A 27,987-nucleotide genomic window follows, 5' to 3' on the forward strand; every position below is an offset into this window, starting at 1 on the left:
CAGGCGTGAGCCACAGCGCCCGGCCGCGTATGTCTTTATATACATATTTTCCCTCTCAGTTATGGCAAATAGTCCCTGTGAAAAGACTTTTTTCAAAGCACCAAGGTAGGAGGATGGCATCAGAGCAGTGGTATGTTGGTTAACCAGCTCTCTGGGGACAAAAAAATTGGAGCCCCGAGTTTTAGCGTTTGCTGATTTCTATGATGTAAATAACTTCTGTCGAGGCCAATTTCAAGGTACCAAACTGCTGTCACTGAGTGTGGGGCTGAGAAGAGGTCAACAGGCAGGCTCCAGAAAGCCAGTGTGAGCTGAACCCAGCATCCTGCTGCACTGGAGCAACCTCGCTCCTCGGCCTGCGGTTCCTACCTGGGCAGCAACCATGTGCTCTGCATCCTCCTTTTTGCTCGTCGCCGGGTAGAACACGATGTTGTCAATGGTCTGTATCAGTTCCAGCTGGACCACACACTTGATGAGGAGGCTGGCAAACAGTTTCTGATCTATATTAGATGATAAAGATTAACCCTAATAATGATTCACCCAATATTGTGTAAATATTCACCGAGCTCCTACTACGTGCGAGGCATGATTTCTGATAGCAATCAATAAAACCAGATTAAAAAAAATTCCTGCTCCTATGGTGTTGACAGGCGATAAATAAAATATTTAACTATAAGATACAATATGTCAAATAATGATGACGTAAGGTAGAGACAGGGACATGAAATGTCATGGTTGCTGGTGAGAAAAGGTGTCTATAAAAATGTGATACTTGAGTGAAGAGGGTGAGGCAATCGGCTGTGCAGGTTCTGTGTCTGCAAGCATGTTTCTCTGCCATCAGATGGGCCACTCCTATATATCAACTCTGGACTGAACCCTAACCACATGAGGGTTCACGTTCCTGCATTAGCCAGCCTCTCTGAGAAGGTGAGAATCTCAGTTTTCAGCAGGCACATGAGTGGCTCTTCTAAGTCTTAGTTTCAGGATCACTTTCTGTCTGTACTGACAGCAGTAGCTGCTTTCTGCATTTTCTCCTTCTGTATCCCTTAAGAGTAGTCTTTTGGGCCTTTTAGTGGTTAGCAACCTTTGACTAGTTAATAATTCTTGATATTGAATTTTTCCTATTCAAATTAGCACATTCTGCCTATTGACTAGACTCTGACTCCATCTATCTTTGTGTTCCTGGGGGTACAGGATGGTCTCATGTCAAACACTTCTTAAGTGTTGACTGATTTGATTATAGCCAAAGTAGAGATTCCTTTCCCAACTTATTATGATAGAAATGCTGAAAACAGTAAATAAAGGTTTCAGTGATAGTAATCAAGGAGGCCGAGTTGTCTTTAAGTTTTTCAAAGTGTTTGTGAAATTATATAAACATATAACAATTCTCTATGTAGAATTTTTTTTTTTTTTTGAGACAGAGTCTTGCTCTGTTGCCCTGAGTGGGGTGCCATGGCATGAGCCTAGCTCATAGCAACTTCAAAATCCTGGGCTCAAACCATCCTCCAGCCTCAGCCTCCCATAGCTAGGACTACAGGCACATGCCACCACACCTAACTAATTTTTTCTATTTTTTTTTGTAGAGACTGGTCTTGCTCTTGCTCAGGCTGGTCTCGAATTCCTGACCTCGAGCGATCCTCCTACGTTCTTCTCCCAGAGTGCTAGGATTATAGGCATGAGCCACCGCACCTGGCCAGAATGTTTTAATTTTTTAAAAAATATAGTAGAATTGCAGCAGAGGTACATTAACTTACACTAATTCGATCACAACATTTTGGACCAAAAATAAAAGGGAAGAAAGGAAACAATACTAAAAGTTCAAAGATTTTTCCTGGTTGAACTTATGCCCAGAAGGGAGGCTGAGCTGGGAGACGGGGAGGAGCAAGTTCTCCCAGGAGAACGGGAGGGCAGTCGAGTCCCAGGCACTTGTCAGAGTGCAGACATCTCGCTGTGCTGAGTGGTTCTCCTATTGAAAGAAATGTACGCTTGGCCTCCTCACTCAAGCTAACCACTTTATCTGGAGCTGATGAAGAAAAAGAGATCATTCTATCACTGGACACTGGAGAGAAACTGGCTGTGCAGCGGTTACTGAGAGACAGCGCATCAGTCCCGACATGGTGCCTCTTCAACGGATTTCAAGGGTGACTACTTTCATTCCTTCTAAAGAAAATGGTGACCACACACTGCTTTTGTGTAACGTGCTGCTTTAGAAGTTAACTTCAATGTTAACACCTATAGCCTGGTGTATTGAGGTTGGGGTGGGACTGCTATAAAGGCAAACAAAGGGGCACACAACTTTCAAAGGACCAGAATAACACTTTACAAGTTCTGATTCCTTAGTCTGCTAAAGCATGTCTGAATCCCAAGTCTGTCTACTACATATTGGCAAGTTATAGCATCTGTCTAACCCCGGTTCACTCAAATGTAAAACAGTCCCTCTTCACAGGCCAGCATTAATAGTAATATAAGGATTAAATGAGATCACATACACAAAACACACAGTACAGTGCCTGGCACATTACCACTGTTAAATCTATTTTTTAAAATTCTAGATAGTAAAACACACCATAGGCAACATTAAGAGACACGTAACATTAAAAGACACTTTTACTTTTTGGTAAAAGTAATCTGAAACTTATATCCAGAAAAGGGATTTTTAGTACATAAGGAACTCCTCTAAACCAGTAAAGGACCAACAACTGATACCAAATATGAAAAGCTTACAGAGTTCACAGATAAGCAGGTGGCTCTCAAACATATGAAAAACTGCTCAATTTCACTCATAATAAGAAAATTCCAAATTAAAATGACTCAAAAGTTACTAAATTTCATGTAGGTGCTCCCAAAGATCATGTAAACAGGCACAATCTTACCAGACAGCAATTTGGAGATATCTGTCAAAATAGGAAATGCACTTATTCACTGACCCCATGATTCTATTTCTAGGGACTTATTAAATAAACTCACAACTGACATGTGAATCAGGTTATTCAATGCAGTTTTGTTCCTAACAGCAAAAGATTAGAAATATAAATGTTCACTAGTATGGGGCCCAATTGAGCAAATAAAGTTACATTTACATACTGGGATGACAGACAATAGTATAAAAAGAAGTTTTAAAAGCTCCTTATTTACTGATTTTAAATGATCTCTAAGATATATTAAGTGAACAAAGAATAATGCATAGCATTCCATAGTTTGTATAAAAAGGAAAGGAGAAGTCATATGTACGTAAATGTGTATGCGTATGTATTTGCGTGCACATGGATAAAATGACTCTGGAAAGGTACATGAGAAGCTAGTAACACTGGCTGCCACAAGGAAGGGAACTGGTAGACTGAGGCCCAGGGGTAGAAGGAGGCTTATCATGTTTACCCTTCTGTGCCTTCTGAATATTTGAATCAGGTAAATGTGTTACTTAAAATAAATAAAAAAGTGGCCTTACTTGCATATGGTCTGCCCTTCCAGCTGTCATCTGTTGGGTTAGAGAGCTGGCTCTGGCCTCTCTCAGAGGCATTTTTATCTATGCTGCTTAAAGATTGGCGGTCCAGATCCACATCCTAAATGTAAACCAGAGAGAAATATAATGCTCACTTTTCTTCATTTTAAGTCAGTGCCTGGGCAGAGATGTGCCTGTTTTAACACAGCTGGCCCAGCCCAAATTCAAGTCCCTTGCTCAGCTCAAAGCGAAATTATACCTGTATGCTTAATGTAGCACTTCTTCAAGGCTGCACTGGAGAGATTTAGAATTTCAATTATTTCTCTCCCTATTAAAATTTCACATTTTCTTATTCCAACTCAAAGGACATCTCTCTATGTATTATGATTTAACAATAAATGTGACAAATTTTTAATGAGATCAAGTTAAACAATAAATAAGTAGTGCAGTAACTAGTTTTTTAAAAAGTTGATAGCAGAAGACAGAGCTAAGAAACAGAAAATGTTTAAATAACATGCTTCATTTTTAAGTTGCTATGTCTCAAATGCCTTTTAAAATATAATGGCCTTAGAGTTACTTGGGAATGAAAGTTAATAATTCAATTTTGCCCATGTAAACCAAAGTATTTTAAAGTGAGATTTGAATTAAAACCTCTTTAAGTAGTCTCACACAAAAAGTAAGAACCACCATTTCTTTGGTAGAGAAGAAAGCACTATTTTTTTTTTTTTTTTGAGACAGAGTCTCACTTTGTTGCCCAGGCTAGAGTGAGTGCCATGGCGTCAGCCTAGCTCACAGCAACCTCAAACTCCTAGGCTCAAGCAATCTTACTGCCTCAGCTTCCCGAATAGCTGGGTCTACAGGCATGTGCCACCATGCCCAGCTAATTTTTTCTATATATATTAGCTGGACAATTAATTTATTTCTATTTATAGTAGAGACGGGGTCTCACTCTTGCTCAGGTTGGTTTCGAACTTCTGGCCTTGAGCAATCTGCCTGCTTCGGCTTCCCAGAATGCTAGGATTATAGGCGTGAGCCACCGTGCCTGGCCAGCACTATTTATTTAGGGAGGGCAAGAAACAAGGACAGTCACATCACAGTGTTATTTATAGCAGTGAAACACTAGAACTGACCTGAGAGTCTAATAAGGGAGAATTAGGTAAAGAAATTATAATAACATGCAGCAACTAAAAAGGCTGTTCTCAAAGAATAGATAAGAATATGGAAAAATATTCACAATGGTGTTAATAAACTGTGTCAATTGATCTCAAGTTAACAAATATGTTAATGAGCATATTATTTTTAGAGACTATAACCTTTTTAACTCACCTCTCATCAAAAAAGTACAAATTGTATAGGCTCATTATACTTTTTTGAGACATGGTCTTGCTCTGTTGCCCAGTCTAGAGTGCAGTGCACTCTAGCTCACTACAACCTCAAACTCCTGGGCTCAAGTGATCCTCCTGCCTCAGTCTCCTGAGTAAGTACATCAGAGGTGTGCACCACCATGCCCAGTTGGTTTTTTTCTATTTTTGGTATAGACAGCGTCTCAATATGTTGCTCAGGCTATTAATCCTTTTACTAAGACATGAGAAGAAAGAAAATACAACCAAGAAGAAAAATCCTACCAAATGTTTTTCTGATGAATCTTCCTCCATTCCTACAGGTCTCCATGTCAGCAAACTTAAGGGAATGGAAGAAAAGGAAAATGTTCAATGTCAAAGGCAAGCAGGAACTTTACGATAACCACCAAATAAATAGTAATAACTGCAATTAACACTTACACGTGTGGGATAGTTGTTTTGAAAATATCCAACATACAGTTGCATGTTTCATCCCAAACATCAGGGCTGAATTTCTCTCCATTGGATATTACTAAGTTTTCTAAACAATTTGTACCTGATCGAGCCAATTGTTCATTATCTGCAAAATAAAGCAATACCTCTATCGTTAAACTTCTACTGTTTTGATGCCAACCAGGTCCCAAACAGTTTATATTGTGAGGTGGAGTTTGTAACAGGTGGATTTGTAGGTTTTTTTTTTTTTTTGAGACAGGGTCTTGCTTTCTTGCCCCGAATTGAGTCCAGTGCCATCATCATAGCTCTATTTTTTGTAGAGATAGGGTCTCTATGTCGAGACCCTGGTCTCGAACTCCTGGCTCAAGCAATCCTTTCACCTTGGCCTCTCAAAGTTCTAGGATTACAGGCATGTTCCAACCCCAGCCTGTTTGTGTGTGTGTGTGGGGGGTAGGCTTTTAATTAATGAAGCAATGCTACAGACAGTATTAAAATTTTTATAGTTTAAGTAGGCTATAAAGAGGTAAAATTATTTATCATAGTTTTATTGCTAGCTATACAACATCTTGCTACTCTAATTAACTGGATCATATATGAAAAATGGGAAAATAATATTAGACCATGTTTCTACTCAAACACTACATTTCCATTTTTTGGCATCTAAATATCAATTCTTTTGTCATTTATTTTAAAACTGAGTCACTTTTTTTTTTTTTTTTTTTTTTTTTTTTTGAGACAGAGTCTCACTTTGTTGTCCAGGCTAGAGTGAGTGCCGTGGCGTCAGCCTAGCTCACAGCAACCTCAATCTCCTGGGCTCGAGTGATCCTTCTGCCTCAGCCTCCCAAGTAGCTGGGACTACAGGCATGCGCCACCATGCCCGGCTAATTTTTTTATATATATATCAGTTGGCCAATTAATTTCTTTCTATTTATAGTAGAGACGGGGTCTCGCTCTTGCTCAGGCTGGTTTTGAACTCCTGACCTCGAGCAATCCGCCCGCCTCGGCCTCCCAAGAGCTAGGATTACAGGCGTGAGCCACAGCGCCCGGCCTAAAACTGAGTCACTTTTTGAATAATTTAACTAAATTTGCCCTAAGCAAAAATTATGTATGGAATCTAGGTCTGATGTGCTAGTTGGGTATTTTTTCTAATACACACTAATTATTCAAACAAAAAATTGTCCACTGATGAAACTGTTGATCTGAACTATAATAGTACATTTTAAAAAGCATTTTACTATAGAAAATTTCAAACTTATACAAAAGTAGAAAGAATAGCATAATGCACAAAGCTACATCTTCTTTTTTTTTTTTTTTTACTATACTTCAGAAATATGAAAATAACTACATCTTACCTTAAAGAAATACTTTATAAACTGACTTGGGGGGTGGAGATTGTTTTCTGTTCTAATTAAATTTAAAAATATACATTTTAACCAACTAAATTATATATTGTGCTCCTTCGTATTATGTCCATGCTTTTATATATTGAAAAAATTAACCTCTTATTAAGGACTATAAGAAAAATGATGCCTAGAGAGTTAAAGAATACCTTGTTTTACACACCACTGCAATTGTGCAAATACATCAGAAAGAAGAACTTCATTCAAAGCTTCATAAAACTGGGTAAATACATCACAAATAGCATAAAGTGCATGATTGCAGGTTGTTGTCATCCACTCAGATTTCTGGAAAAACAATAAAAAGATACTGCTTAAAGGCCATTCTCTGCATCGAGATGGGCATTCTCATACCCTATTAGCAAAACTGTTCTGTAAAGCAATTTGACAATATGTATCAACAGTCTCAATAAGGTTCATACTGGCTGACTCAGTAACAATACTTCCAAGAATTGACACTAAAAAAATAATCAAAGATTTGTGAACAAAGGTTTACGAATAAAGATGGCATTTTATAAACTGTAAATACAGATACAACGAAAAGTCCAGCAATATAGGCATTAAATTGAGTACAGACATATGACAGAATAGTAATTCAAAATGATATTTACAAAAAAAGAGTATGAGATTATGCTAAAATTCACACCTTAAACCAAAAATTAAATATTAAAAATGCCATCAGCCGGGCGTGGTGGCTCACGCCTGTAATCCTAGCACTCTGGGAGGTTGAGGCGGGAGGACTGCTCGAGGTCAGGAGTTCGAAACCACCCTGAGCGAGACCCTGTCTCTACTAAAAAATAGAAAGAAATTAATTGACCAACTAAAAATATATATACAAAAAATTAGCCAGGCATGGTGGCACATGCCTGTAGTCCCAGCTACTTGGGAGGCAGAGGCAGGAGGATCACTTGAGCCCAGGAGTTTGAGGTTGCTGTGAGCTAGGCTGACACCACGGCACTCACTCTAGCCTGGGCAACAAAGTGAGACTCTGTCTCAAAAAAAAAAAAAAGCCATGAAATGACCAGATGATATACAGAAATATATTTATAAAATCATGGAAAAGGGAAGAGTTGCTAAGCATGATTCCAAAATTAGAAGCCAGAAAGGAAATAAAGTGATTGATTTGGTAGCTAAAATTTTCCAAAAATAAAAGGAAATAAAAATAACAAAGTGAGCAAATGATCTGCAACTCATGTAAGGATATGCTATATTACCTACATGTTTAAAAACCCATAAATCAATAGGAAAAAGATGAATAACCCAACAGATGAGCTAAGGATATAAAAGGGAATTCATAACAGAAGAATGATTGATGCTATGACGGAAAATATGCAACCTCATTAGCAACTAAAAAAAAAAATTTAGTGTGATACTTTAGGCCTATCAAATTAGCACCAATTAAACAAATTAAAATATGAAGAGCCAGAATGAGTATGGAGAAATAGCAACTCTCACACACTGCCGATAGAAGTGTAAATGGCTACAGATTTATTTAGGGGTCAGCTTAGCAGTACGTATCGAAAGGCTTAGTAGTATAAGCCCTAAACCTGGCAGTTGGGCCACTTGCCCTAAAAAATAAAAAAACCCCAAAATAACACAAGTACAAGTGTAGCTATAAAAACTGGTCATTTCAGTGCCGTCCAGGAGAACTGGAAACAACCCAAATGTTGATGGACTATGGAACATCCACAACTAGGAATATTTTGCAGTCGTTAAAGTCATCATAGGAGAAAAGTTACAGTGTGGAAAAACACTCACATATAAGTTTAAAGAGCAGTGTACATATGTATGGTAGGAATTCATTTTTGTAGAAACAAAAAAAAAGGTGAATCACGAACACATGTGTACACACGTACACACACCACACACACACGCAAGTAGGACATGAAGGGATTAACAGTGGCTGCCTGTGGAAGACTGGGACTATGGGTCTATAAATTTTTCTTTACTTTTGTCTGTTTTCTGATTTTTTTATAATGAATGCTTTTTTTCTTTTTTTTTTTGAGAGAGTCTCACTCTGTTGCCTGGGCTAGAGTGGAGAGGCATGATCACAGTTCACTGCAAATTCAAACTCCTGGGCTCAAGCAATCCTCCTGCCTTAGCCTCCGAAGTAGCTGGGACTATAGGATGTGGCACCGCACCTGACTAATTTTTCTATTTTTAATAGAGATGGGGTCTCACTCTTGCTCAGGTTGGTCTTGGACTCCTTACCTCAAACGATCCCCCCATCTTGGCTTCCCAGAGTGCTAGGATTGTAGGCATGAGCCATGTGCCCAGCCTTGTATTTGTTTTATAACAAGGAAAACTTAATTATTTTTAAATTTAAAAAAGATTAGAAAACTCCATCTATACTAGGACATCAATCATATTTAAACCACCTAGAAGAAAGACTGAGGGAAACTTGCTAAAACATCAAGTTTTGGATGGTAAAATATGAATTTTTTTTGTATATGCCTAATATTCCATATTAAGCATGTTACTGTAATACTGGGGTGATAGAGGGAATGGTGGTCCAAAAACAAGGTAAAGAAGTTATTCTCTCATCTAAAAATTTCGAGATAGAATAGCCTTTCCCTACCCCTCAATCCCTAAGGGACAAATACCAAAAACACCTACAAGCATCAAATGTCCTTTAAATAAAAGGCCTAATATTCAACACTTTCTCCAAACATAACTTCATTAAAAACCCTAAAGGACCAGAGACGCTGCACTTTCTACTGACTGTTCAGAAGTTACTATGAACAAAACTGTGACCAGTGAGGGGCTCTGCTGAATTGGCAGGCACAACGCCTGAGGGTCAAGCAGCAGACCATGGTGATTTATTTTCTCTCATTCTTCTGAAGATGGGGGGAGTCTCCGAGGACCAGCTGATACTGGTGGTAGAGTGCCAGGAAGGGTGTTTCTATTTTTAAAACATACCTTAGTAGCTCCGTATTTAAGAACTTTGGGATGACTACAACCCCCAGAGGTAGATATAGGCCAGACTTTCCTCCCCATCATATCCAGGGCAGTGCCGTAGTCATCACCTACCTCTGACTGTTGCTCAGGAAGCTTCATATTGTCAAAAATCCGAAACACAATTCTGAACAGGTCCTGCCACCAGTGCTTTTCAAAGGTATGGCCGTAGCTTTTCATGATCTCAAACATGACTGTGAGTCCTCTGGAAGTAACAAAGTCAGACACAGAAGAGATAATGGGTAGGGGATAAGAACAGGGCCAGGTGAGCAAGCGACTGAGGCTCATTTTAGCCATGTAAGGGGCCACCACACTGGGGACATGGTTACCTTGTCCGTACATCTAACTTGCATCTATTAATGATGCAGGAGAGCTCAAATAAGATGGGGAACCAGCCTCGGACCCAGACTCTGTCTCCAGGAGCTACATTCATGTCATCACTTGTGTATTCTTGTAGCACCTATGATGAAAATCATACTTCAGATGTAGATTAAGCATGCAAAAAGAAAGAACTGAAAAGGGACTATATAAATTTTAAGGCCCCATGCATAATCCTCTCCTAAAAATCTCCATTAAGCAAGGGTACAGTCAGGACAGAAGACACAGAGACATTACGTGTCCCAAAAGGCTCATGAGCAAATTCTCAATATAAACCTTATGGATCTTTGTGGGTTTTAGAACAAATTGAGTGGGACAGGTCACAAAGGTCCTGGGTGTGGGAGGTGTTACATTAAAAACACTAAAGGTCAAATGGTGTTGGCAAATATCCAGGATGATTCATTACCTTAGGTCTTTCTGGAATGTTATTGTAATATATGCTATTTAGAATGACAGCAGCTACTCTTTTTATTTTTGGTGAGACAGAGTCTTGTTCTTTTGCCCAGGGTGGAGTACGGTGGTGTGAGCATAGCTTATCACAGTCCTCAACTCATGGACTTAAGTAATCCTCCTGCCTCAGCCTCCCAAGTAACTGGGACTACAGGTGTGCAGCACCATGCCGGATAATTTTTCTTATTTTTTGTAGAGAGAGTGTCTCGCTATGTTGCTCAGGTCTTGAACTCCTGGCCTCAAGTGATCCCACCTGTACCTCCTTGGGTGGTACAGGTGGTACAGTGCTGGGATTACAGGCATGAGCCATTGTGCCAGGCCCCAGCAGCTTTATTTACTGAGTGCTTGCTATGGGCCAGGAACTATTAAAGTGCTTTATATGGATTAACAATGTATGCCTCTTTTAGAAAGGTGAGCTATATCAATAAAATCCCAAACATTTTTAGGAGAAAACAAAAGGTGATTTTTAAATGTGATTTCTTGGGCACACCACAATGATATAATGTCATTTCCTAAATGGGTATTTGTTTTCTTGAGCTTTGCCAAAGTTCAGAAGCTACAATACTATTATCTTCTACAAAGACAATCTGTAGAATAATGTCAGTTCAGTATGACTAAAGTAAATAATTTCATATACACAAAATAATGAAAAGGTGTAACCCTTGCAATGGCAGCATTCTGAAATAAACACCGAGTTTGGTGCACACACATCTCTAAGAGTAGCTGGAAAGCTGTTTGTCGATGCCCGGAAGCGCAAGGAGGGGACACACACCCTAGGTCTCTCAGACACGTATTTCCCACAGAAGCGGATGAGCCGGATGGCTTCCATGCTCGTGTCAGGAAAAGCAGCGTTGCAGGCAAACTCCGACAAGCACTTCACAGCATCCTGGAAAGAATCGATGGCTGCAGGGAAATGGTGCTGGAAAATCGTAGCTGGGAAACACAAGGCACGTTTTTATAAGACCAGGATTTAGAGATAGGGCTGCAAACACACACACAGAACAGAGATAATTATCCTTGTGAAATCGAAGAAGAGCATGTTAGTATCTCTGGAAGATAGTTTTTCGTATTAAATTATTCTTAAATGATTGTGTTGAGTACAGACTGGGCTAAACTGGTTTCCTGAGCTCAAGCAATGATGTAAAAGGCCCAAATATCCATTCATTCAACAAACATTTATTGAGTGCCAACTATGTGCAAAGATGACCCACTGCCTTACAATTTCCACGGAGAACAAGTAAACATCTTGCTACATGGTCACAGGCAGGACCAGGGACTCCCAGTCAGTCCAGGGTAGAGGGACAATGCACTAACTCTGGGCTGGACTGCCTGGGAACGAGTCCTGGCTCCACCACTGCCAAGCTGGGTGACCTCAGGCAAGTTGTTTTATTTTACTTTTCTGTGCCTCAATTTCCTCTTTGGTAAAATAGAGGAAACAATGGCACAGTGAGCTCTTGTTACTCACAACAGTTATGTTTTATAAAGTCGCCGTGAACACTGCATTACTGAACACCGAATCACTGTTCCTAGAGGAAATATGGAATTAGGTTCATGCAAGTCTCTGGTCACAACATTCTCATCAATACATAATGTTGTTGTATGTGTGCTTCTGTTTAAAGACACCCACCGTATTTAATATACACAGCTGATTCATTAACACTGAACTCACAACTAATGGCACTGTAACTCACACCTAAAGGAAACTAAATGAACACATGTATTTTCACATCACAGTCTTTCAGCATTTAGGAATATTAGCCAACACTCAGAAATTCACTTGGGGGGCATTTTAAACAGCGAAATCTCCAACAAAAAAGCACAAACTGTGAAAAATACCGTGCTCAACTGACCAGAGAAAGTGCACTTGTTTATGATACGACCGCTGAAACAAGAAGGCACAGTGTCACCTATTCCAGCTCAGTTGGGAATGTGCACCTTGGGTGACTCAAGTATCTTGCTGCTCTGTGTATGCACATGCCAGCGAATGACCACAACAGCATCGTGAGTACTGGTTTTGGAGTTACGCATACATTTCAGTGAACAGATGATTCTCAAACGTGGAATCTGCCAACACTGAAGACTAACTGTATTCCCTTCATAGTCACTGAGAGTGGCCTTGAGATTGCAAATTTGAATTTAAAACTTCATCTGGCTTAGAATAACATTCACCTTTGTCTGCTGGACCCATACTGACTGATAATAGGAAAGGCCACTTAGAGAAGGCAAGGAAAAAGTCACAATAGTTGAAATGAAGACTAATACATGTCAAGTGCTTAGAACACTGCCTGGCACATTATTTTATCACAGCAGAGCCAAAGTAAGGAAAACAGACAGCAAGTAGTGACCACCCCTCTAGACTTGTAGGTGGGAGATTAGTAATAAGGGAACACAGCCACTTACTGACAATGTGGCCTGTGGTCTGGAAGGCCAGCTCCACAATGTTCCCGTCGTGATCAGAGGCAGCCTGGTGGAACACGGCAAAAATGTTCTTCCAGCCTGACCGGATGTTCGCAGCCTGGGAGTTCACCATCTGAGCAATGCAGCGGATCACCATGTCCCGGATGGTCGGAGACCTGAGGAAGAAATGGGATAGCCATATCATCTGTACTTTGGAGAGTCAGAAGAGAAATGAACACAGCTCATTTCTTAGAAGCAGCACTTAAAAAAACCATTTTCTGAAGCACACAGTAATCCACATTCATTAAGGCTCTGCCACCTTTCCTCTCATTCCCATTCTGAACCCAGCACTATGCCTAGAGCTAGATCCACTACCCTGCAATCACCAAACAATAAACTCGAGGTCGAAAAGCTGACCCTTTGGACAGCAGAACAAAAAGATGGAAAGAGCCTGGGTTTCCACTGACAATTTAGGCTATGGAACCAAAGCTGGGATGCTGCCTCTGACTTCTTGTTATGTAAATAATGCATAGCCTTGTGGTTGCTGTTGGTCAGTTTTTCTGGCCCAAAATATTTCAACTAATATATCTATAATTCTTCCACCCACAGATAACCATTACTAAATTCTTCCTGTGTATCCTCTTAGATTTTTGGGCAGGAATATAAATGTATGATCCACACATATATGTAGACTGGAGTATACATATATCATTTAAGATGCAATATTTTTAATTATTACAAAACAAAACTGGAAGACAGAATACATGGCATGTTTTCTGAAATAGCTGTATGGTAAAACATGGTGACAGCTGAATACATGCAATAGATTAGCACATGTCTCACAACTTATTAAGACACACAATTATGAGGAACTCTATTATCTCATAAATAGAAGAAGGTAAGCTGCACAAAGCTATTGTTTCTATAGTACTAGTTTTGAAAATCAGTACAGTGGTCTTGGGATTGCAGATTTGATTTTCAAATTTCATCTGTCTTAAAACAACATTCACGTTTGTCTTCTAAACCCATAACAACTGATAATAAGACAGGTCATTTAGAGAAGGCAAGGAGACTGTCTAAAGAGTTAAAAATTAGCTCAAAGTCCACAAAATAAACATGCCACGTGCAGATAACGGACTGACGACATACTTAGGTAACTGCGATACATAATAAAATTGAATTCAGGTTGCCTCCTTATGGGGAATTCAGCAACTTGTTGGCAAGAACTATATATATTTATTAAAATGGTTTTTGTCTGATTGTTAAAAGTAGTATGTAATGACAGAAGTTCTGAAAAATGCAGAGAAAGTATAATGAAAAAAATTCCTTTACATGTGGCATTTTATATGAAGAGATACATTTCACTAACTGTATTATACTCTTTGTCAAATTCTATAACCTGCATTTTTCTCCAAATTATTAAGCATGTCCCACATTATAAACATTGTGAACATTTTTTGTGTGTGTGACAAGGTCTTGCTGTGTTGCCTAGGTTAGAGTACAGTGACGCAATCGTATCTCCCTGCCACCTCAAACTCCTGAGCTGAAGTGTTCCTCCTGTTTTAGCGTCTCAAGCAGCTGGGACTACAGGTGTGTCCCACCACGCCCAGCTAATTTTGAAACTTTGTAGAGATGGGGTCTCATTATGTTGCTCAGGCTGGTCTTGAAGTCCTGGCCTTAAGCGATCCTGTCACCTTGGCCTCCCAAAGTTCTAGGATTACAGGTGTGAGCTGCCATGCACAACCATGATGAACATTTTTAAGAGCTGCACAATATTCCATGTTGTGGCTGTATCAACATTTACTTTAACATTAGTATATGTAAGTGGTTTCTGATTTTTAAAAACATTTATTTTTCAATCATCTTTCCCTGGATAAATTAAAAAATCAAGATGAATCTGATTTTTTTAAAAAAATTTTTTGTGTGACTCACAATGTTTTATTGTATTTCAAATGAACTCCTTTGGAGAGTTATAGAAACATGGAATTACTGAGTCAAAGGGCACAAAAATATTAAAGTTCTTGACACATCACCAAAATGCTTTTGGAAATGTTACAGCAAATTATAGTTCCGCTGACAGTGCCTGAGACTGGCAATGTGCGCTTCTAAACTCACTCCACCTATTTTCAAACTGGTGGGAAACCGCAGGATAGGCAGGGAAGGCCTTTGGCCAGGAGATGAGGGGTTCTGGTGGTACAAGGTGTGAGCATGTGGCTTAGCCACGGGAGGCCTCAGTCTCCTCAGGCACTCTCAGGGGTGTTCCCAAAGGCTAGAGAATATTTTTGTGCATTTGCTAAAAACGGAGGTGATGCCAGACTCTGGGCTTAATTTTGGTTCTCTTACAATAAGCAATAAGGCAGAGAACACAGACATGAGAAGAAAGACAAACATCCAGGAAACTGATGCTGCCCCTTCATTCACTACTCCTACAGCCCAGTCTCGCTTGAAGCCTGCCAGCTTATGAGCTTTTGTTTTCTCAAAAAAAAAAAAAAAAATCTGGAGTATATTTTATTTTATTTGATTATTATTATTATTTTTTTGAGACAGAGTCTTACTCTGTTGCCCAGGCTAGAGTGCCATGGCGTCAGCCTCGTTCACAGCAACCTCAAACTTCTGGGCTGAAGTGATCCTCCTGCCTCAGCCTCTTGAGTAGCTGGGACTACAGGCATGTGCCACCATGCCCAGTTAATTTTTTCTATATATTTTTAGTTGGCCAGTTAATTTCTTTCTATTTTTAGTAGAGACAGGGTCTCGCTCTTGCTCAGGCTGGTTCTGAACTCCTGACCTCGAGTGATCCTCTTACCTTGGCCTCCCAGAGTGCTAGGATTACAGGTGTGAGCCACCATGCCCGGCCTTGGAGTATACTTTTTAGGGGAGTAGAAAGACACAAGGGGTGACACCTAAAAGTCATCCTTGACACCTCTTCCTCTTTCGCTCCACAGCCAATTCATCAGCACACGTCTCAGGCTTCCCCTTCACAATGTCCACAGGGTCCAATCCACCACCACTGCTCGCATCATGGTCCAAGCCTGGACAACTGTCATGGCCTCCTAACTTATCCTATTGCTTCTCATTTTCCAAAGATAGATTCAGGGTGATCCTTTAAAATATGTCAGATCACTTCACTTCTTTGCTTAAAATCCTTCAACAGCTTCATCTCTCCCATATAGCAAACCAAAGTGCTTACAATGGCCATCATATCCTAAGTGACCTACATATCCTGCCACCACCAGGAGGGGCTTCATCTTCTACGACTACCTGCCTTGCTCACTCTGCCCAGCCACACTGGCTTTCTTTCTTTCTTTTTTTTTTTTTTGAGACAGAGTCTCACTTGTTGACCAGGCTAGAGTGAGTGCCGTGGCGTCAGCCTAGCTCACAGGAACCCCAAACTCCTGGGCTCAAGCAATCCTTCTGCCTCAGCCTCCCGAGTAGCTGGGACTACAGGCATGCGCCACCATGCCCGGCTAATTTTCTATATATATATTAGTTGGCCAATTAATTTCTTTCTATTTATAGTAGAGACGGGGTCTTGCTCTTGCTCAGGCTGGTTTCGAACTCCTGAGCTCGAGCAATCCGCCCGCCTCAGCCTCCCAGAGTGCTAGGATTACAGGCGTGAGCCACCGCGCCCGGCTCACACTGGCTTTCTAACTCCTGCCAAGCATGGCCTGTCACAGGCCTTTTGCTCTTGCTCCTCCTCATGTTCATAACTCTCCTGCCAAGGCAGCATACAGCCACTCTTGGCTTGTTCTTCACTTCGTTCAGGCCTCTGCCTAAGGGTCACCGTACCAAACACACCTTAGCTGACTGCATTTATAAAGGGGTGTTTCCATCCCTATCCCTCGACCTTGTTCTAATGTTCTTCAGAGTACATTATCATTACCTATGTACTAAATAAACATTTATCTATTCCACTGGAATATAAACAGGGATTTGTTTTTTTTTTTTTTTTTTCAAGACAGGGTCTCACTCTTGCTCAGGCTGGTCTTGAACTCCTGATCTTGAGCAATCCGCCCGCCTCGGCCTCCCAAGAGCTAGGATTACAGGCGTGAGCCACAGCGCCCGGCCGGGATTTGTTTTTTATTATGAAAAATTTCGAACATACAGAAAAGTAGAGAGGATAGTGTAATGAACTCCTGTATACCCATCACACCCAGCTGTAATTATTATCAATTCAAGGCCCAATGAAAACAGGGATTTTTAAATGTTTTCTTTATTGAGGTATTCTCTGCACTTAGAGTAGTACCTAGCAGACAGCAGGCCTCAATAAATACAGGCCAAGTGAATGAATGAACTGGATGGCTGCTCTGGAGAGATAGGTGTTCTAACCTCTTTATCACCTCCCTGAGGCAGAAATGCTGGGTCACGTAATTCTTGTCCTTGTTTGAGGATACTTCAGCAGTGGTTCTTTCTCTAAACTCCCTCAGCACCAGCCCCAATAAGGGTGCATGACATATTTTTATTAGTGGCAGGGTGTCATCCGTCCTCCTAGTTATACAGAGATCTTAGTGTGATTTACTTCAGACAACTGATGTCAATCACAGACTGTTCATTCTACTTGCTTCCATCAACAAGGGAAGAAAAAATTAATCATGTGGTTAGTATTAGGAGGGCTTTTTGGGCCCCCACAAGGGAATATGACTAAGGGTCTTCTAGAGCAAAGCACATACCTGTTTTTCTTCATAATATGCTCAAAGGGCCTCAGAAAGTCTTTCTGGAAACGGAAGTTGGCTAATTCACCCTTCTCAAGAAACTTCATGGAGAGTTGCCTTAATGAGTCAACAGCAAAGATAGCCACATCTTCATTGGGGTTACAGCCAACCTAAACGAGAACAGGAAGTGAGGTGAAACAGGAACAGTGTAACAATTACAGATGTGGGGTTCTGAACATCAAAGATGGATGGCCTATCTCCAAAACACACACTCTGGGAAAACAAGCCCAAGGAGAAAAGCAAGTGCTATTTCTTGGCTGTAATCTGCCCAATTTTATTTAAGTATAATGCTGAAAGATCAATGTTGAATATTTAATTAAAGGTGCTTTCAAAATGTGCCATTTTAATTTTTTTAAAATTATAAAACATACATAAGAAAATCTACCAACTTAACCATTTTTAAGTGTACACTTCAGTAGTACACATCCATAATATCGTGCAACCAATCTCCAGAGCTCTTTTCATCTTGCAGAACTGAAACACTATACCCACTAACCAACATTTCCCCAGGTGCTATTTAAAGCAAATGATTATAAAATAAATATCAACCTTGAAAAATTCTGCAGAAGTATTTCCACAGAGGCTTTTCAATTTCTTTAAAAATTGTGCTTGTCTGTGGTTTACCTATTTTAGGAAGTAAAGTTACAGGCATATATTTGGTTGCTGCTTTTTAGACTTTTCCCTCAAGAAGAATCCCTATAATCAGAGCAAGAGAATGTTTCCCACCGGTCCCCCCACCAAAGGATCTGGGAGCATCTTGCAGTGGCCTGCTCCAAGCGAGAAATTTCACTGACCTGTGGCCTGATCTGATAATGTTTTATTTTTGACAAAAGTAATGCAGCAATATCATTTGCAATAATGAGAAACTGGAAAGAGTAATAGGAGAATGGCTACATAATGGTGCATTCATGTACACAGAATACTACTTGGCAGTTAAAAAGAGAGAATAAACTCAGTCTTTAAAAAGGAAGGAAATTCTGATCCATGCCACAACATGAATGAACCTTGAAGGTTATTATTATGCCAAGTGAAATAAGAGGCACAAAAGGCAAATGCTATATGATTCTACTTATATGAGGTACCTAGAGTAGTCAAGTTCACAGAGACAGACAGTAGATGGTGGCTGCCAGTGGCTGGAGGCAGGAGGCAATTGGGAGTTATTGTTTAATGGGCATGGAGTTTCAGTTTTCCAAGATGAAAAAGTCCTGGAAATCTGCTGCACAACAGTGATAATATACTTAACACTACTGAACTGTTACACTTAAAAATGGTTAAAGATGGTAAAGTTTATGACTATTTTATCACAATTAAAAAAGAAGACATATACTATGCTAACATGGCTAAATCCTTAAGATTCCTTGCTAATAGAAGAAGTTACAAAATGCTATGTGTTATACTATTTTTATGTTTTTCAAAAAAGCAAGACAATATTATCTATATTTCTATGAGTTCATATGTATGTATACGCATAGAAAAATGTCTGGAAAGACATACACCAAACTGATAAAAATAATTAACTTTACACCAAACGGATAAAAATAATTAACTTTGGGGAGGGACATGTGTGTGGGAGGGTAAAGGTGTTTTTAGCTGTAATTTTTGTTTACAGGGGAGTAGGTTCATGTAATTAGAGACTAATAGAATATTCACCTCCTAAAAATTCAAGTAAAACAGATGCTTCAGAACACACATCATGCTTATTGTATGGCTTTGCTCACCCCAGGACACAGTACCTGTGCCCTAGTTTAGAAGAAAAGCATCATATGCGACTGTTCAAACACCCCTGCTAGCAGCCTGAGTGCTAAGTTACAACTGGACTCAGCCATCCACATTTCTTTAAAACCATGAGATTCTCACATGCCCCAGTTTATAAGGAGAAGCAGAACATCCTTCCAAGGTGGTGGAAAAAACTAAGAGTCCCAGAGTGAGCAACTGAGTTTTCCACAATTTGGTGCCTGACAGCACTGATTAGATGAAACAGACATATGTAATGAAGTTGACAACCACGAAACATCTAATTACTGCCTGCCAGCTTTTGTCCCAAGCTTGCTTGTAAGGGGCCAACAGATAACAAAGAACTGGCACGCAAGGAGTCTTGACAACAGAATTATGAGAGGGAAAAGTGACTTGAACAAACTAATGTTCCCTCCCAAAAGAAAAGTTCCTCTTAACACAAAATCTAGACTTCAAAGAATTGGGAAAATGCTTACCAAAACACTTTTGGATATTATTTCTGAGAGAACAAAGGATTCCACAGCTGTTAGCCAAAAGATCATGTGGAATAAATGAGCAACATTTGTTCTAGCTTAGCTGTCACGGGCTTGGGCAAGGATACAAGGTACAGTAATGGTAATGATTCACATTTTCTTTCTCAAGCAAGTTCATATCAAGTATTTTCACTGGTCCACTAAAGAATTTGTTCACCCAAAATATCAGGAAAGATGGTACAGAATTAGTTGATTACAGTGTTACCATCCACTTGACAAGTAGGCCCTCTGGGGCATCCACAGGCTCCTGTGCCTCTCTCTCCTCCCTGAGAGCTCAGGGCACCTCCACAGAGAGGCAATCATACTATCTCAAGAATCCTGACACACAGCACTGCTTCCTGTCAGCTACTTTATCACAAAATGAGGGTGAGCTGCATGTGGGCAGGGGCCTCATCTGTCTGCTGCTTGTCACAAGGCACTCAAGATACTTTGTTAAACAGATGGTATGCTGTGAGGTACCTTAATTTGAGTTGATAAAGAAACAAAGAACATTCTTTAGCTGATACACCAACTTAGGAGCAAGAGCTACACTTGACAACACTTGATTTCAGTGGAGTGCTACAAGCTGGCACCTGTGCCCAAGAGCTGATGGTGCATAGCTCTTCCTTGCTCCATGTTTAGTGACATTGCTCTTTTTTTCTGTTCATCTGAGGATGAGTTTAAGGTACAGTGACATCATATTACTAGTTTTAAATTGGTTGCGGTTAGTTTATTTACAACACAGAAATTGGCAGATGCTACAAATCATTTACCAGTTGATTGTTCTATACTCCAATGGTGACTACTTTTTATGATTTCTTCTATTTGATGGAGAGCCAGTCTCTGTTGGATTAACTGTTTTCTACTAACACAACTTTTAAGCATTACTACTATAACTTTACATCTCCAGGCCTGAGAAAATTTTCTTGAGATCACAAAACGAGTTTCGGTAGGAAACAGTATTATCGAGTTACTATGTTTCCCCAAAGAAGTGAATGAAATTACAGATACATACATATCTTTCTTTTGATTGCTTTTTTTCATAATATTTTTGTGGTAAAATACACATCTGATGTTTTATTTATTCAACATATGTGTGCACGTGTCTGTATGTATGTTATAAAACCTCTAGTGGAGGAAAAGAAGTTCAGTCTGATTTATTCACAGCATTCACAGTCAGTTTTAGAACACAGTAGTGTCTTTGGCTTGCTTCTGATTTAAAAACAAATGTTAATTTTTTCTTTTCTTTTTTTTGAGACAGAGTCTCGCTTTGTTGCCCAGGCTAGAGTGAGTGCCGAGGCGTCAGCCTAGCTCATAGCAACCTCAAACTCCTGGGCTCAAGTGATCCTACTGCCTCAGCCTCCCGAGTAGCTGGGACTACAGGCATGCACCACCATGCTTGGCTGATTTTTTCTATATATATTAGTTGGCCAATTAATTTCTTTCTATTTATAGTAGAGACGGGGTCTTGCTCTTGCTCAGGCTGGTTCTGAACTCCTGACCTTGAGCAATCCACCCGCCTCAGCCTCCCAGAGTGCTAGGATTACAGGCGTGAGCCACCGCGCCTAGCCAATTTTTTCTCAATAAAGATTTTAGAAGGGTGGTGGCAATAGGTACCAGGATGTAAGAAGTATATTTAACATTGAAACTATATGGAACATAACCTAATCTTGGGTCATTAAGAAGGTATTTCAGGAGTTTGCAATGCTTCCAAGTATCAGTAGTCCAGTGATATAATGATCTTTGTGGTGTTAGCCTACAAACTGAACATGGGATATTAAAGTATTTTCAATACCACTGGATTTTTAATTCATTTTACATGAATTCTACCAAGACATAAGTACAATATTACTCCTATCTGTTCTTGACTTCAGAGAGAAAATGAATTATAGGCACCTATAAAACAGGTCTATAAAACATTTTTTTTTGTTGTTAAGACAGGTCTCTCTGTGTTGCTCAGGTTAGAGTACAGTAGTGTGATCACAGCTCACTGTGACCTCAAACTACTGGGCTCAGGTGATCCTCCTGCCTCAGTCTCCCAAGAAGCCGGAACTACAGCCAGGTGCCACAACATCTGGTTATCTTTAAATTTTTTGTAGAGATAGTGTCTCACTATGTTGCCTCTTGTTCAAGCAATCCTGGCCTCAAGCAATCCTCCCTTCTTAGCCTCTTGAAGTCCTGGGATTATAGGTATGAGCCACTCTGCCTGGCCTAGGGCCAATTGGCCTCTTTATCACTTCTTTTGAAAATGTAATTGCCTAGTATTTTTCTTTTTTTTACATCAATGAAATCATTTTTAAATCTAAAGAGTTACCTTATTGAAGTGATCTCCAATCACATGCCATATTCGGGACCACTGCAGTCGGATCCGATTCATGTTATAATACGATATCTCCACAATCTTCTGCAAGCTGAACATGCGAGGATGGTGGGGGGAAGCCAGTTCATCCATGGACACAGCACACAGCCAGCGGACAAAGTCAACTACGGGCCAGACCCAACAACACGTGCGAAGCCTCGTTAGTAACGGTCAGACAGTCATAAGATGAGGCTTCTGTAACTGCCACAGGTGAGTCAAATACATACCTATTGCATTTCCATCCAATCTGGTAGATCCAGTAAAAATTCTAGGAAAATAATTAAATGTAAATTAAAATTATATAAGCACGTACTTTTAGAGAGAGTCTCACTCTGTCACCCAGGCTAGAGTACAGTGGTCCCATTATAGCTCACTACAATGTCAAACTCCTGAGCTGAAGTGATCTTCCCGCCAAGTACCTAGGACTATAGGCACATGCCACCATGCCCAGCTAATTTTTAAATTTTTTGTACAGACAGGGTCTCACTATGTTGCCCAGGCTGGTCTTGAACTCCTGACCTCAAGCAATCCTCCTGCCTTGACCTCCCAAAGCAGTGGGATTACAGGCATGAACCACATGCCCAGCCAAAAATATTTACAGTAATAAAATAATAATTATATTTAATATTTGGAAGGTAAAGTTTCTCAACATTTAGGTCTGGCAGCTCCACCAACGTGAATGACGAGGCATCACAAGCACAGAACTGGTCAATGAACTGAGCGGAGAGCAGAAAAGCCTACACTGAGAGTGTGAAAGTGACACATCACAAGTGGGACGAAGGAAGTGTCAAGATGTACTAGTGTGTGACGTGACATCGTTGGGAACTGGCAGAGTGAGGAAGCTCCAAAAAGCTGCTCCTCCATAAGCACAACAAGAACACTGGCAAAAAATTATCAAAATCAACTTTTTCTGAACTGAACTCTTGAAATTAACCAAAGGCTTACAAAAATCTGAGACATGTTTTTCCCCCCCAAGAAAAACAGTTAACTCTTGGTCTAAACAGTAAGTGCTGGGGTATTTTAAATTGGCCTATTTTCTTTTTTCCTTTCTTTTTATTTTTAAGGCTAGTCAAATGAAGCAGTGGGAGTGAAGAAAGAACAAAAAAAATCCATAATTGGTTTTGATATCTTGGCCTATTTTCATTATCCTCTGCCCATAGGAAGCTTTAAAAACCAACAGCTTCAAATCAACGGTAACTATGAAGCCAGCAGCCTCATAGCCACTGGAAGGGCTTGAAGAACGGCCTCAAAGTTCCCCCAAAACACCATTCTCAGAGAATTGACATTATTTGACTTAACTCAGATCTCACTCAGTGCAAACATCCTTTCACCACCAAGCTTTTATTGAAAGCAGCCAGCAGTTTAACATGGCAGCTACAAGAGATGCAATAACCAATCGGGCCAAACAAGTACTTGGTCAAAAACTTAAAAAGGAAAAGCTGGGAATGAGGCATCCATAGGGGGCTTAGAAAAGCTCCAACACACTCCTGGAACTTAGATAGCCAGGACACATGCAAGACTTTGTGCAGACCCAGGAAAGACACAAGAAGGCTAAGTCCTTATCTGTGGCTGACCCTCAGGCTGTATGGGAACAAGAAGTGAAGGCAAAGGAAGAGTTGTAAATTGCTTGCCTGAGTGCTGAAGGAGCACCCCCTCCCAAAATGTACACAGAGCCCCTCAGCAAGCAAAACCTGGGAGAGTTAACACAGGTCCCAGGCATTTAAAGAAATCTCTGACTATTGAAGCTAACCAAGCAGAGACTTCAGTAGCCACATGCAAAAAAAGAAAATAAACTTTACATAATTAGTTCAGGAGAGTCACTAAAGAAACAAATAGCAATGATGACAATAATAACAAACCCTGGGTGGGGCATAGGGGATCTGATATTCAAAGTTGCCACATTATTTTAAATATCCAGTTTTCAACACAAAATTTATGAGACATCCAAAGAAATGAGAAAGGATGGCTTATTCACAGGAAAAGAACCAGTCAACAGATACCGTCCCTAAGGAAGCCCAGATGTTGAATTTGCTAAACAGACAAAGTTTTTAGTTAGTTATTTTAAATAACTATGCTTCGGCCTTCCAAAGTGCTGAGATTACAGGCATGGGCCACCATGCCTAGTCAGAAACAAGGTAATTTAAAACATCAGCATAAGCAAAAACTCATTTTTGACATAATTTGTCACCATGTTAAAGTTATAATCTTTTTTGAAAGGTCACAATGCAATTCAAGGTCAAAATTTAAATGAATGTGAAGCTCAAGAAATCTGGAGCTGCTAATACTTACAATAATCAAACAAATTAGGAATCACTTACACACCTAGTAACTACAGATAGGACACCAAACCACTGTGTAGTCCAACCTCACTGGAGAATAAAATCATTACCTGTCCACAGCCACAACCACACTCTGCGAGCTGGTCTCACCAACCGACTCCTGGAAACTGGCCATCTGTCTTTTATCTACTCCACCGCTCACAAAATTACCTGAAACATGATGTACAAAAGCAACAGTACTTCAAAAACAGTCAAGTATTTCCAATAAAGTATCCTGTTGTAACAATATGAAGAGACAAGGGACATAAAAGAGAATAGTTTCACAGGCTAAAAAAAAAAACCCAAAACACCCACTGACAAATGATAAAATAAAATTAAACTTATATTTTGGCATCTGGCATACATCTTTATTATTATACAAGCCCTCATTTGTACCAACCATCTCCCTTTCCCTACATAGTATTAAAGGCCTACATTTAGGAAAACAAATTAGAATCAACCGATACTAATCCAGAGCTCCTAGAGCATGCCAAGGCTCACACCTGTTGAAGGCTCAGTGTACTTTACAGGATTTCACTCCTGTCATCCTAGAAAAGCACCCTAAGAAGTAGATGCTACTGCAACCCCTATTTTTCCGAGTCCATGCTTGTAACCATTATAGTATTCCAACCACTATACATGGGACCAGGAGCCTACTCTCTGCAACTGGATGGCCTGGGCTTGAATCCTACCTCTGTCACTTCCTTGCAGTGTGACCTTGCTCATATTTCTTCACCTTGTACTTCAGTTTTGTCAATTCAAAATGGGCAGGATGATAGTCTCTATCTCACTGGGTTGTTATGAGGATTAAATGAATTAAAATATCTAAATTGAGTGCTCAGAATGTGGCCTGGCACATTTGTTTGCCCTATTTACTATTATTATGTTATGTTGTTATTATGATTATGTTATGGCATGTTACTATTACAATGTTATTTATAATTGACAGAAGAGTCTCTCAATCCAATGTATAGCTATAAATATTTCTATCTGCATAAGAATAATCTTTAATAAAAATCCCCAAATGAACATGGAATTGTTGAATCTACTCTTTAAAATCTAGAGACATACACATACATCCCTCTAATATCAGGCACTAGAGCTATATAGCCTTTTCAAAGCAAATGGCTTCCCCCCAGTATAGTTACAGGTATAGAAATAAAAGTAATGCACCCTGCCAATTTTGGTAAAATAGACATTTTACTCAACAGTTTAATCACAAGAGAGCTGAAGTAGCATGTCCACTTGCATTCATAAACATACTGTCAGCTGGCACATAAGGAAGAGACAGTTTACATGACAGTCCTGACGAGACAAGAAGGGTTTCATCCCGGTTAACTTGCGAGTCCGTGATGGCCAGCCATGGGGCCTGGTATCTTACCAAGGCCGAGGCCCATGAACTCTTCTCCCGCCAATGTGTGGCCCTTCAGGCTCCCTTCTCTTTCTCGCCCAGACCCAGACAGGTAGCGGGTCTTCACGCCGGTTCCTATCAGCTGAGCAAGCTCCAGCTGGCTGATGCATTTCAAGATCTAATGGAAAGAAGGTGTGAAGAAATGAGTTTACACTTCACAGCCTGAGAAAGGGCACTGTAATCTCAAGTCAGTCATTAAAGTGTTCTTTGAAACAAACAACTTTTCAAGGGGAGAACAGAATCTAAGGGCCTTAGCATGGCTTTCTGAGAGGACGTATCCACTGGCCAAGCAGCATCAAGAGTCCTGGCAACATAGCCCTTCTTCAGGTGTGGGTCTTGAAGATAAACTGCGCAGTTTTTAACTATTAAAAAGGAGCAAATGAAAAGTTGGCACAATGGAGTTATGCCATAATTATGTTTATTTAGTTAAGTACTCAATAAAGAGAAAAGGGGACTCCACCCACATGCCACTCAGTAAGTGCACCATTTAGTCTGACCAGCCCCCTCCCCCCTCCCTGTCCACTCTCCTCCTGAACACAACACACCAGCCTCACTGGCCTCAATGTTGCTCCTTTAACTTGCCATCTCTGCTCCCACCAGGGCTGATGGGCACTAGCTACTCCTTATGTCTGAGATGCTGCTTCCCCTCGGCTCACTCCTTCAATTCTCGGCTTAGACGTGAGTGTGCCCCTCGGAGAGACTGTCCTTGACTATGAGAGATCACATGCCTCATCACCACCCTTGGCCCTACTTTTTGTTTCCTTAGCACTTACCATTTTTTGGCATTATACCATAGGTTGGTTTGTTCTCTGCCTTAAGTGTCAAGAGGGCATTAACTCCGTCTTAACCACTGTTAAATCTCCAGCACTCAAAATAGTTGGCAATTACTATTTGGTTAACTGAACAAATAAGAATATGCCCTAGAACGGCACACAGTGGGGGATGAGACTGTCCTCCCAGCCCAGGGGTGCTTCTGGTGCTGGAGGACACGCCTGCACACAAGCCCTCTCTCTCTCCTGGAGCTACCTGAACAAACAGAAATCAGTCTCAACTTCTACTGCAGGAAGCGTTGGCTATGTGAAACTTACTGAGGGACAGCACATAGATATGACCCCGGTAAACCCTTCCTAAGGAATTTCCGTGGGAACTTCTGACTAAATAAAGCTGAACGTTGCCTTCCACACTGACGTTACAATCCAGTCTCAGAGAACAGGACTCCATTACACCACTGAGCACCGCTGAGTATTTTTGCTTAGAAATTGCCGGCTTCTGACTGAGAAATGGATTTAATTCCTACAAACAGAATCATCACTTGATTTTCCACACAGCACAATACTATTAAGCTACTACTAGTAAACCATTAATGCCTTCGCTTTTCCAGAAGCTTGGGATAGCTGGGATCTCAAGAATGTTAAGTAATACTGCAAAGACCAAGGACTTATTGGTTCTAAGCTGATTTCTCAAATATTGTGACCACCACACAAAGGGGGCTGATTTCTTTTCTTTTCTTTCTTTTGAGACAGAGTCTCACTCTGTTGCCCAGGCTAGAGTGAGTGCTGTGGCGTCAGCCTAACTCACAGCAACCTCAAACTCCTGGGCTCAAGCAATCTTCCTGCCTCAGCCTCCCGAATAGCTGGGACTAGAGGCATGTGCCACTAGGCCCGGCTAATTTTTTCTATATATTTTTAGTTGGCCAATTAATTTCTTTCTATTTTTTTGTTTAGTAGAGACGGGTCTCACTCTTGCTCAGGCTGGTTTCAAACTACTGACCTTGAACGATCCTCCCATCTCAGCCTCCCAGAGTGCTAGGATTATAGGCATGAGCCACCATGCCCAGCCAGCAATTTTCTTTCTAGGTCAAATAGTCCCTTCCATTCTCCCCATGGCCTCATCTCTACTTTCACAGTTTTCTCTCTAAAGGAAATACATGTAGGTAGTGGAAAAATTAGAAATTAAAGAAAAAAAGACAACAAATAGCCTCTATAATTCTGTTACTCAGAATGTTAACACTTTGGTTTATCCTTTCAAACTCCTTTCTTTGGTCCCTGTTTAGCACCAGGGACGATGCCTGTGTTAAAACAACTTTTTAGTTATTGTATGTGACCATTTTCCCATAACAGTCTTTCATATCATCTTTA

The 27,987-nt window shown here is 40.4% G+C and overlaps 1 protein-coding gene across 5 annotated transcripts in view; it reads right to left on the reverse strand.

Moving 5' to 3' along the window:
• Positions 1-27,987, reverse strand: part of ARFGEF2 (ARF guanine nucleotide exchange factor 2) — a 91,473-nt gene that overhangs the window by 11,586 nt on the left and 51,900 nt on the right. For all 5 annotated transcript variants that reach the window (XM_076010887.1, XM_076010888.1, XM_020281821.2 and 2 more), the window contains exons 22-35: positions 25,820-25,967; positions 24,510-24,609; positions 22,348-22,388; positions 22,076-22,245; positions 17,474-17,625; positions 12,810-12,982; positions 11,182-11,342; positions 9,911-10,041; positions 9,657-9,786; positions 6,779-6,914; positions 5,218-5,356; positions 5,062-5,116; positions 3,443-3,557; positions 367-497 (exon numbers count right to left, since the gene is read on the reverse strand). In XM_076010887.1, coding sequence (XP_075867002.1) covers positions 367-497; positions 3,443-3,557; positions 5,062-5,116; positions 5,218-5,356; positions 6,779-6,914; positions 9,657-9,786; positions 9,911-10,041; positions 11,182-11,342; positions 12,810-12,982; positions 17,474-17,625; positions 22,076-22,245; positions 22,348-22,388; positions 24,510-24,609; positions 25,820-25,967 — 1,782 coding nt within the window. The remainder of the gene's footprint in view (positions 1-366; positions 498-3,442; positions 3,558-5,061; positions 5,117-5,217; positions 5,357-6,778; positions 6,915-9,656; positions 9,787-9,910; positions 10,042-11,181; positions 11,343-12,809; positions 12,983-17,473; positions 17,626-22,075; positions 22,246-22,347; positions 22,389-24,509; positions 24,610-25,819; positions 25,968-27,987) is intronic.

This window comes from Microcebus murinus, chromosome 16 (genome assembly GCF_040939455.1).
Source record: "Microcebus murinus isolate Inina chromosome 16, M.murinus_Inina_mat1.0, whole genome shotgun sequence".
Taxonomy (NCBI): Eukaryota; Metazoa; Chordata; class Mammalia; order Primates; family Cheirogaleidae; genus Microcebus; species Microcebus murinus.